The 16,519-nt window shown below is 37.7% G+C and overlaps 1 protein-coding gene and 1 pseudogene across 9 annotated transcripts in view; one reads left to right on the top strand and one right to left on the bottom strand.

Annotated features, from left to right (window-relative positions):
• The window catches only part of NUP98 (nucleoporin 98 and 96 precursor), a gene marked incomplete at its 3' end in the record, with an annotated part of 131,561 nt that overhangs the window by 98,161 nt on the left and 16,881 nt on the right, over window positions 1-16,519 (bottom strand). For 6 of the 8 annotated variants that reach the window (XM_079104680.1, XM_079104681.1, XM_079104678.1 and 3 more), the window contains 3 exons: window positions 2,527-2,630; window positions 1,140-1,241; window positions 859-1,035 (listed from right to left, as the gene is read on the bottom strand). In XM_079104680.1, coding sequence (XP_078960806.1) covers window positions 859-1,035; window positions 1,140-1,241; window positions 2,527-2,630 — 383 coding nt within the window. Of the gene's footprint in view, window positions 1-858; window positions 1,036-1,139; window positions 1,242-2,526; window positions 2,631-15,866; window positions 16,062-16,282; window positions 16,429-16,519 lie in introns of those variants that run through there. The other 2 variants (XM_079104683.1, XM_079104682.1) reach the window with 2 other exon arrangements.
• On the top strand, window positions 5,904-7,303 carry LOC306640540 (cell division control protein 42 homolog; annotated as a pseudogene). Its single transcript has one exon. The product of its transcript is annotated as a cell division control protein 42 homolog (transcript).

Genomic DNA, 16,519 nt, shown 5'->3' with positions numbered 1-16,519 from the left:
GACAAGTTAAAAGAAATACTATTTTGTTTTATCATAAATTTTATCTCATTTCTCCTTTTCTAAAACTAGACACTGAATGAAATTATCTTTCTGAAAAAATCTTGTGTTTGCAAGACAAGCACTCTACCAACTGAGCTATATCCCCAGCCCTTTCTGAATCAGTACTTTAGGTTGCATTTTATATTGTCATGATTAAATAATTCAACTTCCCCACAAACAACTTTTCCTTTGGAAATATATCAATCGCTGCCTAACTACTTATGCTACAATCTTCTTGTACCAAAAACGGTACCACCTCATGGGGCACACCTGAATAACTAGAGTGATTGCATTAAAGAACTGTGTGGAAAAATAAGCCCAGTCCATATTTAGACATAAAGAAAAAAGACCCCATTAATTACAAACATCTGCCATGGAAAAGGAACAGAGGAGTAACGATGTCATATCTAGTGTGTGTCATTGAAACAGAGGTAAGAAGATGATGTCTCTTAACAGCATGATACTACTAATGATAATACTGACTACAAAACCTTCCTCCTTGACACGCCTATCTTAACACCAATAACACTCTCTGATTTTTCATCCTATCTCTGGTATTCCGTATCAGGTTCCTCTTCCTTTGTATATCCATTAATACTAGAGTTTCTCTAATCTCCATCCTTAAGAGTGGCACATATAATACCTTCATTTCCATTCTATCAAACTTTTCAATACACTTTGAAGTTTTCATCTTCCCATATATTTTGCCATTTGGTGGGGAAAAAAGGGAGGGTGAAGATAGGTAAAGGGAGAAGAGAGAACACATTTGATAAGCAAATCAAATTACTGAATGCACAAGTTCAATGATGCCCAACTTACTCCCAAAGCCAGTTGGTTTATTTTGTGCAAAGGCATTGTTTTGAGATGAGAAGAGACTGGTCCCCGTACTTGCAGTTCCAAACAAGCTATTTGACGTTCCTGTTGATGTACCAAACCCAAATCCAGTGCTTGTGGAGGTAGCTGGCTGACTAAATGAATTGGTACCAAATAATCCTCCTGTGGAGATATAGACAGAAAAACTGTTAAAAAGATCAAAGTCACAAAGTGAAGTCCTCTACTAGATACAAATAAACCACCAGTAATTCAAATAAAGTCTGTACCTGGTTTGGTCTGTGAATTTCCAAATAGGCCTCCAGTATTGTTGCTAGAACCAAATGCAGATGTTCCAAATGCCCCTCCACTAGTAGTGCCAAACCCAGTATCTGAAAAAGCAATATCCAGGGGAAATTAGAATTTATAATAAAACCTAAATCAATGGATGAATGAAAAAAAAGTTTTAATATTTAATATTTTACATTTGAATGGAACTAGTCTTATTTGAAAACCTTTTTTTTTTTTTTTTTTTTTTTTTTTCAAAATTTCATGAGAAGACTGGGGAGATAGCTCAGTTGGTAGAGTGCTTGCCTTGCAAGCACAAGACCCTGGGTTCGATCCCCAGCAACGCAAAAAAAAAAAAAAAAGAAATTCATCAGAGAAGTAGAGAGCAAAAATTAAGCCCCTGGCATTTTATTCACTGTCCCCAAGGGACAGGCAAAAAGTTGACTCATAAAGGTGTGGCCCAGGTATGTAATCCCACTCTGGGAGGCTGAGACTGAAGAATCTCAAATTCAAGACCAGCCTTGGCAATTTAGCAAGACTGGTCTCAAAATAAAATGGGCTGGGGATATCATTCAGTGGTAGAGGAGTCCTGGGCCCCTGGGTTCAATTTCCAGTACAGGAAAAAAGACATGGTGACACTTGCCTGTAATCCCAGCTACTCAGAAGGTTGAGACAGAGAACTACTTGTGCCCAGAAGTTTGAGGCTAGCCTGGGCAACAATATATAGAGAGGTCCCTTCTCAAACAAACAAAATAAAGTATGACTTCAATAAAATGTAGATATTAATAGGTTAAATGCTGAATACTAAAGCTCAGAGATAAGTACACATGAATTCATTATACCATTCTAACTACCTCTGTATAAAGTTAAAATTTTAAACAAAAAATTTAGAAGTGAGTAAGTGTTCACATAGGCAACCTGTCAGGTACAGTACTGGGTGGGAAGGGTAGTGGGCCTCCAGAGGCCTGTGGGGTCTAGGAACTTTGCCATTTTAACATTTCTGTTTCTGAGTGTCACATCTTATTTACAGAGCAAATTCCATAGCAGTGACTCGCTAATTGCATTTTACACTTTTAACATTAAAAAAATATTTTCTAGCCTGAAAATTTGTAGTAAATCATAACTTTCTGCTTAAACAACCTTTCAAACTTTTCAAGTATTTTGTACTGATGATCAGAAAATCATGAAAACTCAGAACTCATTGGTATTTTCTTAGAAAACTTTAAAAAGATCTTATCCGGGTTATTTTTCAAAGACACTTTATTATAAAGACCAAAGTAAAAAATTTAAAAATCCTATCTTAAGCTATTAGAGTGAATCTGTTCTTAATTAGACCAAGCTAATTAAGATGATTTCCCTTTTTCCATTTTTTTTTTTTTTTAAACTTACTCTGCCCAAATGTTGAAGTTGTGCCAAAGCCGCCTGTGCCACCCCCAAAGGGGGTTCCAAATGACTTATTAAACATCTCCAAAATGAGTCTTTGCTTCAGAAAGCTGAAAAGAAAAAAAAAAAAAAAATTACTCTCTTTAAAACCACAGAAAGCAATGTAATTGTTTAGGAAAATCTATCATTCTACATACTTAGTTGAATCCATTCAAATTATAGTGTATACTATCACAATATCTTAAAACTGCATGATAAAACCTATGGCAAGGTACTATCCAGTCTCCTCTTGCGGGGTGAGAGTTCTGTTTCTCTTCTTGAATAAATTCTACTTTTTTCAGAAATAAAATAAACATAAAATGTTCCTTAATCTATACTATTTCTGAGCTAAACAACATCATAATGTGAGGTTAAACTTCAGAACTCAGGAATGACCATTTCATTTTTTTTGTTTGTTTGTTTTTTGCGGTACTGGGGATTGAACCCAGGGCCTTGTGCTTGCGAAGATAAGCACTCTACCAACTGAGCTATCTCTCCAGCCCAAACTTTTTTTTTTTTTTTTTTTTTTTCTAAACTTTTTTTTTTGGCGGTGCTGGGGATTGAACCTAGGGCCTCATGGTTGCAAGGCAAGCACTCTACCAACTGAGCCATCTCCCCAACCCCAGGAATGACCGTTTCTTTAAAAAAGTGTTTTTGAAGTTTTCCTCTTTGGTCCTGGGCACTGAATCCCACATGCTAGGCAAAGTCTCTCTATCATTGAGCTATACTCCTAGACCTCAATTTTTTTAACCTAACTTTCCTTTTAATAACAAGTTCAAGTCTATTAGGTCAGATTTTGATAAGATCCACCGAGGAGGTTAAGCATCATGGCCATAGAAAATGATAATCATATTCTGCTATCCCAACCATCTGAAAAACTAAAATTTTTGTCAAGCTTTATTTTTCCATATTTTACATTAAAACATTTTTTCTTCCCACTTTTTTGGATGTCAAATATTGTAATAGTAAATTAAATGTTTGCCAAAGTATGAATGCTCCTTCTTCTGTCTCCAAATCCCCAAAATTCTGATGTCCCTACATTTTCTTTGAAATTACTATTTAAGATTACTCTGTATAGATCTTTATTTTACTTCTGAAAACATTACAAAAAAAATCCTTGATGAAAACCCCTCACTTGGGCCAGGGTTATAGTTCAGTGGTAGAGCACTTGCCTAGCACAGGCGAGGCACTGGGTTATGCACCACATAACAAGCAAATAAAAAATAAAGGTTAAATTTAGGGGCTGGGGAGATAGCTCAGTTGGTAGAGTGCTTACCTTGTAAGCACAAGGCCCTGGGTTCGATCCCCAGCACCAAAAATAAATAAATAAATAAATAAAGGTTAAATTTAAAAAAAATAAAAGAAAAGAAAACCCCTTACTTCATATAAATGATTCCCCTCCAGTATGCAAACTATGCGCTGGTCACTTAATGAACTGAACCAAAATGTTCAAACAACTACAAAGAAGTGTTGGTTCCCCCCCCTTTGATTTGGGGAAAAAAGAAGGTTAAAAGTAGTTTATTCAAAAGGAAGAGTTTGCGGTGTATGATGGCACACTCCTGTAATTTCAGCTACTCAGGTGACTATGGCAAAGTTTAAGGAAAGTGGGAAACTTAGTGAGACTATGTCTCAAAATAAGTTTTTTTAAAAAGTAAACAATAAAAAGGGATGGGGATGTAGCTCAGTGGTACAACACTTAACAAGCATGTGTGAGTCCCTGGGTTTGATACCCAGCACTGCAAAACACACACAACTTTTAAAAGTAGCCAATCATGCTATTTGGATTTTGTGACAGGTATGATGATTTTTTCCATTATAAACAAAGAAATATAATGGATAGAAGAATTTTTTAGTAAAATCATGCCTCATTCATATAATAGAATAATTATATTTTGCAATTCTGGGGTGCTTCCCACAATGTTCTAGTGTCCCATTTTGTCAACATTTTGTACAACACTAAAAAAGATAACACTGTCCCTTAAATATGTGATGCTTTACAGAAATTGGCATTATCCCCTCTAAAATTTCCTAAGGAGCAAAAAATTTAACAGTTCTTTATCCCAACATCCAGGAATTGAACAAGTCCTACGATTAAGAGCTCATTAAAACCAGTAGTCATAAAGGGTTATGTCAGAATTAGTTGGTAAACTTTTCAAAATAAACTCCCAGACCCCATTCCCAAAATACTGAACCAAAATGTCCGGATGAAATGTAGACAAATGCATTCTGAAAATGCAGATATGACTCTCAGGTGTGTTCTTAAAGCTAGAGGTTATGCTTTATGCTACATGAGGTTATGATATAGAGGTTATGCTATATGCCCACCATGTATCATGTAATGAAATCTACATTAATTTCCTGCCTTTCCAACTTATCAGACGTCACAAAATGACAGATTGGGCCTTTACTATATTAAATGGTGACTCTCATTTCAGGGGAAACATCTTGGAAATGCTTAGCAGAACTCTAGACTCCTATGTATCTGGAATCTGTCTATATTGCATTTACAGTTGTGTTATCTCAACCAACTTTTTTTTTTTTTTTTTTTTTTGTACTGGCAATTGAACCCTAATGAGTTTTCCCACTGAACTATATTCACAGCCCTTCCAATTTTTTTATTTTGAGATAAGGGTCTCACTAAGTTGCTTAGGGCCTTGCTAAATTGCCAAGGCTGGTCTTGAACTGGCAATCCTCCTGCCTCAGCAATGAAATTATTTGGATTGCAATTCTCTCATGTTACTCTCTTGGGTCATAGTCCCTACTAGATCCACTTTCCTACATCTGTTGACTAAGATCTGGAACATCATCAGTAAAACAAATTTTCAGTTGCAATCCAGTTATGTTAAATATGCCATTTGCTCCCATGAACAGGAAACTGTTCGTGTAAATCAGACATCATCTATACACAATAGACATGATAATATTCAAAAGCTGAGTAATTCAGTTTTTCTGTGAAAATCATCCTTACAAAAATTTAGTGTTCATCTGGATTTTGGCTACACTAAGTTCTATAGACACTGGGTTCCAGCTCCAAACAATGAACTTTTAATTTTTTTAGTACTAGAGATTGAACCCAGAGTGTTTTACCACTGTGCCACATGCAAAGACCTTTTTGAGACAAGGTCTCACTAAGTTGCTTAGGGTCTCACTAAATTGCTGAGGCCTGCCTCAAACTTGTGATCCTCCTGCCTCAGCCTCCTGAGTAGCTGAGATTACAGACATAAGCCACTGTGCCTGGCTGAAATTTTGATTTTTTAATAACTTTATCCTAACACAGTAACCTACCAACACATATACACTTTACAGAGATTTTAATAATAAAGTATCCTAGGAAACAACTCACCATTTACAAGCTCATTTATACATCATTTCAATAATCATAAAAGGTTGGTATTATGTATCACCACTAGTACCACCTGTGTTTTATAAAGAAGCAAAAAGGAACATTTATTTAGCAAATTTCCTAGTCAAAGAAGTAATAAGTGGAATCCAAGTTTAACCTACCTTCTAACTTCCCACAAACACTCAATTCTTGAAAGATATTATACAATATGTAAAGTATATTAAGGAAGTTCATTCAGTGAGGAAGAACAAGGGGCAATGAAGGGGGCAAATCCAATTTATGTTTATGGAAAAAGGTTCTTAAGTGCTACCAACACCCGGCAGAGATGCTGAGGCAACATCAAATTTGGAATATTTAAAGTGGATACAAAACTACTTCTGCAATGCAGACAATTAAGTATGTTGTGGGCGATGGTGCTGTTGGTAAAACATGCCTCCTGATATCCTACACAACAAAGAAATATCTATCTGAATATGTACCAACCATTTTTGACAACTATGCAGTTGTAGTTATGATTAGAGAGCCATATACTCTTGAACTTTTTGATAGTGCAGAACAAGAGGATTATGACAGATATGACCACTGAGTGATCCACAAACAGATGTATTTCTAGTTTGTTTTTCAGTGGTCTCTCTGTTCTCATTTGAATATGTGAAAGAAAATTGGGTACCTAAGAAAACACACCTCCACCCAAAGACTTTATTCTTGCTTGTCAGGACCCAAATTGATCTAAGATGATCCATCTACTTTTGAGAAATTTGCCAAGAACAAACTGAAGCCTCTCACTCCAGAGGCTGCTAAAAAGCTGACCTATAATCTGAAGGCAGTCAAGCATGTGGAGTGTTCTGCACTCACACAGAAAGGCCTAAAGAATGTGTTTGATGAAGCAATATTAGCTGCCCTGGAGTCTCCAGAACTGAAGAAGAGCTGCAGGTGTGTCCTGCTATGAACATCTCTTCAGAGTCTTTCTGCAAAGGTTATGTTGGCATCACATAAAAGCAATGTTAAATCAAACTAAAGATTAAAAATTAAAATACATTTCTGCAAAAAAAAAAAAAAATTCTCAAACTCAGTCTGCCTTCTTAGTTTTTGCAAGGATGAACATGGCTTAGTATCTGTCATACTGGGAAAAGTTTTATTTTGAAGTAGGGATTAAATCCAGGAGTGCTTTTACTGCCTACTCAGTTACATGCCCATACCCAGTTTTTTTTTTTTTTTTTTTTTTTTTTTTTTTTTTTTTTTAAGTGTCTCCCTAAATTGCTGAGGCCAGTCTTGAATTTATGATCCTCCTAAACCTCCTGAGATGATCGGATTACAGGTATGCACAGCCATACATGGCTCAAAAAATGTTTTCTTAAAAATCATCACTGTGGGGCTGAAGAGATAGCTCAGTCGGTAGAGTGCTTGTCTTGCAAGCACAAGGCCCTCCCTGGGTTCGATCCCCAGCACCACCAAAAAAAAAAAAAAAAAAAAAAAAAAAAAATTATCACTGTGGCTAGGTGCAGCAGCATGCACATTTATAGTCCCAGTGACCTGGGAGGCTAGAGTGCAAGGAATCCAAGTCTGAAGCCAGCCTGGGCAACTTAGCAAGATTTCAAAATAAAATTTTAAAAAGGGCTGTGGATATAATCCGGCAGAACACTTTTCAAGTTCTTCAAATCATTCATTTTCCTTCCTTACTATGCTGTGTGTCATTGATTCAATGAAAAGTGTCCCCTCTCCACTCTGGTCCCTGCTAAACAACATTCTAATTCACTCTTTAAAACCTAGCTCAAATATTATCTCTTCTATCAAGTCTTCCCTAACTTCCTTTAGCAATTAGTCATTCCTTTGGGCTTCTGTAGCACATTATGATTTCTCTGCACTTACCTATCCTGATCTTTACTCCCCACAATGGATACTATGAAACACCAACCACACAGATCTTTTAGAACTGAGGATTTGTTGAACCAGTTGCTCCAAAATGCCCCCTCATCTACCTGTCAGTCCTCTTCACAACTGTCTCCACTGAAGTTAGCCTTGCCCAAGATCCTTTGACCCACTTCAGGGTTACTCTAAGGGGTGATTCTAGTACCTTACTTTCAATAGAACTACGATAATATCAAACTCAGTCTCTCCCTTAGCCCATTCCAGTGTCCCTCCGCTACCAAAGGTGATGACTACAGAGGTACTTCCTAATAAAACTTCTGTAGGACTATATCCAATTCAGAGTCAGCTTCCCAAGGAACTCAACTTTACCCCATTTATAATGAACTAGCCAGGACAGAGGCAAAATCATTTCTTTACTCTTTTGAAATCCAACATTCACTTTCTAATTAACAACAATCACCCTACTAATTTTTTTTTTTTTTGGGGGGGAGTTTGGTCCTGGGGATTGAACCCAGGGGTACTTTATCATTAAACTACATTCTCAGCCCTTTTCAGTTTTTATTTTGAGACACAGTATCTCTAAGTTACTTAGGATGGCCTCAAACTTGCAATTCTGCCTCACTCTCCCAAGTAGCTGGGATTACAAGACTGGCCACCACTCCCAGCTGATCACTTTGTTCAAAAAGCAAACAAATAAACAAACACATTAGATCTGGACACAGTACCCCACACCTTTATGGGATTTTGAATGGGAATTATACTTAGTGAGAACTTGTCTTAAAATAAAGGGTTGGGAATGTAGCTCAATGGTAGAGCACTCTGGTTTTAATCCTCAGTACTGCAAAAAAAATAACATATAAAGTAAAATGCCAGATCAATTTTCATAATGAAAGGAAAGTATAAAAGAGAAGATTCCTAATGGAATTTAAAATCTAATTCAGGAGTTGCAAAAAGTTAGATGTTAGGGCCAGGGATGTGGCTCAGTGGTAGAGTGCTTGCCTATTATGCTCAAGGCCCTGAGTTCAAGTCCCAATGTGGTCCTCTCTCCCTGCCAAAAAATAGAAGCAATCATGTGGTATATTATACATATATATACATATGAATATACATATATACATATGAATAAATGTTTTTATATAGCAAATTAATTGATAAGATTTTAAAGTCAGGAGGGGTTGGGGGTGTAGCTCAGCGGTAGAACATGAACTTTCCATGTACAAGGCCCTGAACCAAAAATTCCCAATACCCAAATACAGGGATACAGGCACAGTGGCACACGCCTATAACCCCAGCGGCTCAGAAAGCTGAGACAGGAGGATCACGAGTTCAAAGCCAGCCTCAGCAAAAGTGAGGCACCTAGTAACTCAGTAAGACCCTGTCTCTAAATAAAATACAAATAGGACTAGGGATGTAGCTCAGTGGCCGAGTGCCCCTGAGTTCAATCCCCAGTACCAAAAATAAAAATAAAAAATAAAAAAATAAAACAGGATATCTGGCTTCTCAGGCAAAAGACCTGGTGACTAAACAAACTAGGAATGCAATGTAATCACTTCCTGGCAATTACATATTGGTTGTCAGTATATAATTGCACTTGAGAGAGTATCCACTATCTAGAACTGTCACCATACTCACCAGCTATCACTCACTTCCATCATCTTCTAAGTCCCATAGATTACAAGTTTGTAATTTTTGATATAATCAGAAAAAGAAGTCACACATTAAAAACTCAGTCCTGGGCATGGTGGAGTACACCTATAAACCCAACTACTTCAGAGGCTGAAACAGAAGGATTGCAAATTCGAGTTTGGACTCAACAATCCAGAAAGACTTTTTCTCAAGATAAAAAATAAAAAAGGGGGGCTGTGGTTGTGGCTCAGTGGTAGAGTGCTTGCCTAGCACATGTGAAGCACTGGGGTCGATCCTCAGCATCACATAAAAATAAAAATAAATAAAATAAAGGTACTATGTCCATTTACAACTAAAAAATAATAATTAAAAAAAAAAGGGCTGGGGATATAGATTAGTGGTAGAGTACCTGGAGTTCAATTCCCAGCACCACAAAAACAACAAAAAAGCATGTAAGTGCCAAGATCTACAACAGAAAGTCAAAATGAGGCCAGAATATAAGTGGGAAATGTGAGGAGAATTTCTGGCAATTTAGCATGTGAACTAGGCTTTCAGGGCCTAGGGAAAAAAAAAAAAGGCAAAGAGCATGTGAAAGGTACACAAGGAAAAAATGAATATCTGTGTACCTATAATCTCAACACCAAGTCCAGTTTCCCTAATATGGAACACATATAATAAATGTATTTGCCAGTTTATTATATAGTGATATCATTAAGCTTAATTGACCAAAAGAGTGAATCAGAGCACTATCCTAAATAGCTAAATATGTAACCAGGCTGTGGTATCAGAATAGGACATGCTATGAGGTGGATAGAATAGTTACTTGGCATGTAGAAAAGCTCTGGGTTCAACCCTCAGCACTGGGTTGGAGGCGGGGAGGGCATAGGCTGAGCACAGTCGCATGTGCTTACACTTCTAGCTACTTGGGAAGTTGAGGCAGGAGGATTATTTAAGCCCAGTAGTTGGTGGCCAGTTTGGGCAACGGACTGGAATACAAGACAACACAACATACTGTTTCAAAACAAAAACAAAAAAAACATAACAAAAACATGTGGACAAAGTAACCTTCTAAGAATTAAGTAAATGGAGTTTAATTAAAAAGTTGCAACAAGAAACACTTGGCAGATTCTTTAAGTAAAATAGAAAAGATATTATACTTATTTATGGATACATATATGCATAATAAAAGTAGAGAAGTGTAGCTCAGTGGTACAGCATCAGTCTGATACACATGAGGATGTAGCTCAATGGTACAGCACCAGCCTAGTGTGTACAGGATCCTGGATCTGATCTCTACCAATGTAAAAGGAAAGAAAAAAAGGTAACTCTAAAAGTGGTTAACTCTGGAGAGAGAAAGAATAAGATATTGGCAGAGAACTCAGAGGACCCAAACTTTTTTACAATGTTTTAATTTCTCTATTTACAACAAAAGATCTAGATGATACAGGTATCTGCATCAAGCATTTAAAAATGTAGTAAAGTTTAAAAAAGAAATATATAGAAAGGGGGTATGCAACTCAGGTAGAATGCTCTTGGGTGTAGTGCAATTACCAATACCTAAAAAAAAAAAGTGCTTTGCAGAAAGACTTTTTGAATTTTTAAGTTGTAGATCGACACAATACCTTTATTTTATTTATTCAATGTGGTGCTGAGGATCAAACCCAGTGCCCCAGGCATGTGAGGCAAGTGTTCTACCACTAAGGCACAACCCCAGCCCAAGACATTTAATTTTACACCTTAATTTTACACTGTCCTCTGCAGTTCAACAATCTTCTAATTAATATTCATACTCTCTGATACAAGAGAAAAGTAATGTTAAAAATAATTAAGACTCTCTAATACAAGAAAGTAGTGTTAAAAATTTACCAGTAGTCCAGTCAATAGACAGAAATATATTCCCCCATTTTCTCAAATGAAGCTCAATAAACTGATGTTGTGGCTTCTATCTAACTTTTGTGAGCTTTGTGAACTCTGGGTACAATGACGAAATTTAGTTTTCTACTCTGAAAAGTGGTAAAAACTAAGCAACTGCCAACTTTTAGCACTTTGAATAATTAAGCAGGCTTCCCAAGACACTTCCAGATTGCTGTTCTCTAACTCCATAAAGTTACACAAATGGAAACTTTTTCTTTCTACTTTACCGAGTTCCTTTGTATCAAAGTCAGCAAAGAGCAAAAACAAAAAAAACAAAACAAAACAAAAAAAATGTTAGTTCAATGGTTCAGCAGAATACTTTCCACTTTACAAAGCACTTTTCCATATATTCTATCATCTTCATGACAATGATAGAAAAAGCAAGGAATTATCAACCATAGTCAAACTGAATAGAAAAAATGACAGTAAATTTTTACTTTGGTTGAGAGAAGGGCTGGGAAAGCAGGACTGGACAGAATTCAAGGAAGATGAGATTATATTAGACTTAATCACCAAATATTACATCTCAGCAAAATTATGTTATCTTTTCATTATTTTACAGTATCCCTTCTATGATGTATCCCATTATCAGGCCATTCCCTTGGTTAGAACACTTATTTCTCTTTTCTTTCTAAAAATTATTTCTAAAAATTATTGTTCAAGCCTCACTTGCTTTATAAGACTGTTCCAGATTAGTGCCTTCAAACTGTTCAGTATAAAAACACTACTCTTCCCCTCCCCATTTCAGCCTCAATTACATAAACTAGTATCTTTCAGTTGTTTATAGTTATGCAATATATTTGTTGTTATACCTGCCACTTGGGAGTATGAGCTGTTTGCTGTTCTGCTATAAAAATTTTTTCACTTTGCTCACTTAATTTTAAATAATCTATAGTATCTAATGTAGCTCCTTCCTCACAACACTGGGCAGCATTTTCTTCATCTCCTTAACCCAACACTCATCATTTTACAAACAGTGATAAGAATATATTAATTTTGGAATGAGACAAATCTGTGTTCAAAACTCTCTGCCACTCACTACTATCACTGTTGACTTTGTTGTAACTAAAATTAATTGAAAACAAAACAAAGACAAAAAAACCTTTGCCACATGCTACTGTTTAATTGTAATAAACCATACTATTTAATCTCTCAGACTTCAATTTCTATATCTAAATAATATGGATTAAATGGTCTACACTAAAAAACTGTAAGGGGTAACTTGCCTCAAACTAGAGCTCCTCAAAAGTAGGTTTTTCCCAAAAAATAGGTATTCTAAGGTACGTTAATGAGAAAAGTTAATGTCCCCTCACTCAAAACCTTGGTTAATCTTGGTTTAGCTAGAACTCCACACCCAAACATTTCTAATTTCCCAATACATGTCACTTTGCACAACCTTATAAAATATCACTGCAAACCACAAAAACTCTCACCCCCCCCATACACAAAATGCTGTAGTCACTCTGATCATTTATTTTCTTTCACTCATCTCATATTTCTGTCTTTATTCCCAACCATCCACCTTTTTTATTTCTAAATTCATTTACCTGCCAGGCACGGTGGCACACCCCTCTAATCCCAGAGGCTCAGGAAGCTGACACAGGAGTTCAAAGTCAGCCTTAGCAAAAGAGGTGCTAAGCAACTCAGTGAGACCCTGTCTCTAAATAAAATATAAAATAGGGCTGGGGATGTGGCTCAGTGGTCAGGTGTGCCTGAGTTCAATCCCTGGTACCCCACGCTCCAAAAAAAATCATTCACTTACTAAGAAACCTACTCTGGTAAGAAAGTATGCAGATTCTAGTAACCTGTGTCAAAGGAAGGAAGACCAACAAGAGAAGACTTTTCAGGGGCCCATGAAGTCAAAACTATTTTCATAATAAAAGTAAAGCACTACAACCAGAAGAATGAGAAATTACACTCCATTTATGTATGACATGTCAAAATTCATTCTACTGTCATACATAACTAATTAGAGTTAAAAAAAAAAAAAAAAAAGGCATAAGCCAGATGTAGTGGGTGTATGCTGGTACTCCCAGAGACTGAGGGGGCTGAGGCAGGTGGATCATAGTTCAAGGCCATCCTCAGCAACCTAGCAAGACCCTGTCATAAAAAATAAAATAAAATGACTGGGAATGCAACACAGTGTTAAAACGTCCCCTGGGTTCAATCCCCAGTACAAAAAAAAAAAAAAGGCTTTGATAATGCAGTAAAAATTAGTTGTATTCTCAACATTTGAGTACACCTCTTTTAAAATATTCGGTAACATTCTTTGGAATTGAGAAGTACTCAGAAGCACTTGTGCATACTGAAACAAGGGTTGATTCAAGGAAAAAAAAAACACTTGTATGATTACTCTAAGAGTTAAATTAGCTCTTTTTTTTTTTTTTTTTTTAACAGAAAACCATTTCTTATTTCAAAGAATGAATGATAAATGATGGTTATTAAGATGTGATGTAAAAATTAGAATACTGAAAACTTGTGTTCCACATGGAGTTCATCAGCTTCCGAATTCTTAAAAGACATACCTGATGAGATGGGTGGAAATAGTAACAAGTGTGTAATTAAATGTGTCAGCATGTAAATCTGTATAATTCAATGAACAATTTCCAAATGACCAATGCATGAGGTTATAAAATCATTCATGAGTAATGATACAAAGTTTGAGACAGACCATTAAAATAGAGCACATAAGTTCAAAGATGTAAAATCACTAAATTTCTTAGTCCCCTAGCTTTTCAACAAGTTGCATATTTACAATAGATTAAAAATTAAATTAGTATTACTACACCTTACTTCCCAGATTAACTGCCACTATATTAGCAATATTACAATAAAATAATACATTTGATTTTTTTTCCATGCTGCAAACTGGATTCCTAAAAATACTTGCTCTTAGTCATCTAGGAGCTAGCAGACTGGAACAAAGTACCATGTAACATATAAACAGTAAGGGTATCCTTATCTGTGCCCATATTTCAGGAACACACAAATATCCAGCCTCCTTATTGGCTATTTTTAGGTTTAACTTCTCCACATTTGTTTATTCAGTCAAAACAACCACACTTACTGAGGGCCTACTATGTGCCAAATAGCCCAAATACAGAGACAAAAATATTTACTACAGTCTAATAAGATGACAAATAGCCAAAATACAAAATGATGTGCTGTAAATAGAAGTATCAAATAAGCTTTATGGAAGCTTACAGGGGACAGAATGCCAGGAAAAGCTTCCCAGAAGAGGGTAATCCTGGAACTGAAAATGTTACAGAAAACATACCCCACTCATTGTTTAATATTTAGACTACAGTTCTGTTCTGCTCTTATGAACTACTAGTTTTTAGTTTTTGCTTTGTCATATAAACAACTGCAAAGTGACAATCTGGTGGGAACAGATCAAAGTGGCAACCCAGTTAATTTCTTCAAATCTTAATGAAGAGTCAAAAATGATTTTATCAAAGTTCCCAGTACCTCCATACTGTCCAACCTCTGGTTTTGCTTCTCATTTTTTGAAAACTGAGTCTACATTGCCCACGCTGGCCTCAAACTTTGGGGTTCAAGCAATCATCTGCCTCCACCTCCCTCAACCCTGGAGTATCTGGAACTGCTGGCATACACTGCCACACCTGGCTTGGTTTGGCTTTTTTTTTTTAATATCCTAACTTCTTCCACCTAATAAACATTGTCACCCAGGTAAACTTCTAAACTGTCACTGGGAATGATCACCACTCCTTTCTTCCAATTAGAAATTAAGTCCAGGAGTTTAATTTCCTGGACCTTTCCTACTACAATATTTCACTGTGAATTCTGCACCCCAGAGGAGCTATGAATTCTACAGTACAACTACAACGTGACTGCCGCCTAGTTGTCTAAGTCTTGTAAATATTCCCTGCTGTCTATTCCAGTACTGTTGTTAAGTCACTACCTGAACTTTCTCCTCTGGGCCTCCAACAGCTGACATAAGTCAAAAATTCCAATTTAGCACGGTAAACTAGCCAATGACTTTTATCCATTCGTTTTCAATACATAACATCACTGACATTCTTTAACCTTTTTCTTAAGTTTAGTTCTTCAAAGTCTAGGTTAGGGTACTACTAATGAAGTTTCTACCTTATCATGAACAGATACGGTATCTATTAATTTGAAAACACCACTGAAAACTGTCTACTTCTAACTACCGAATGCCCCTGGACCCCTCACCCAACCAAACAGAATACCCAATAATGGAAGACTGGAACATACAGGGAGGGTATAGTAGTAGAACATTTTCTAATTTCTAATTCTTTTACTCTGGACCTCGGCTTCTTCATCTAGAAAACTTGCATGTAATGTGGAAGATGGGACAGACCTGAATTAATTAATTTCTAAATTTCTTACGGATACAATAATCCAGAAACCAATCTTTCTCCTCAATCCGGCTTTACACAGAACAAGTGTATGAACAGAAAAGAACCTTTTACGCCACGGGACCGACCCTAAATCTCAGATGATGTCTTGAAAAGCTAAGGAATTTCCGACTCACCCGCCTTAACCCTCGGACTGTCCCATGTCTCCTTACCGAGAAAGCGAGACAAATAAAGTCCATCCCGCAGGATCATCAAGGAAGTGCAGGCAAGGCCGTATTGGGGTCTCGAAGCTCTGCCCCAGCAAAGGCCGGCAAATCGCGGGCTCTTAATGTCCGCTCAGTCAATGAATGAGTACAACCAGACAGATGGAGCTCCCTCAGCTTGGGCTGCCACTGGAGACCCTAGGCCTAGACCCCACCGGAGTGCATTTCCTCCTAGTGCCTGAAAAACCCGGTCACCCGGCCACAGGGTCGAGGGCCCGGCCCCGCCCCCTCCCTCCGGCCAGAAGGTGCGCGCCCCGGCGCGAGACTTCCGAGCTGAGGGCCTGGGACGCCCCGCGCACTCGCTCTCCCTAAGGGGAGGAGGAGCCTGCGGGTCCCCGGTCGCCGCCGCTCCAGCTCCCACTTACCGCAGTGCTTCGGAGGAAGGGGGAACGTCAGGAGTGAGGGACCAAGCCCGTCCACCACTCGCCGCTCACAGAGCAGCGCGCGGCCGCCAGGAAACCGTCGCCGCCGCCACCACCACCGCTACCGACCGCCGCTCCGGGCGCAGCGCGCAGAGGGCCCGACTGCGTCACACGCCGCCCACCGTCAGAGGCTCGCTCAGAACGCTCCGCCCTCGCCTTCTGCGCATTCGCAGACAAGGC

The sequence above is a fragment of the Sciurus vulgaris genome, assembly GCF_902686455.1.
Source record: "Sciurus vulgaris genome assembly, chromosome: 11".
Taxonomy (NCBI): Eukaryota; Metazoa; Chordata; class Mammalia; order Rodentia; family Sciuridae; genus Sciurus; species Sciurus vulgaris.
The sequence above is the reverse complement of the archived record's forward strand: the minus strand, read 5'-3'. Positions and strand labels throughout refer to the sequence as shown.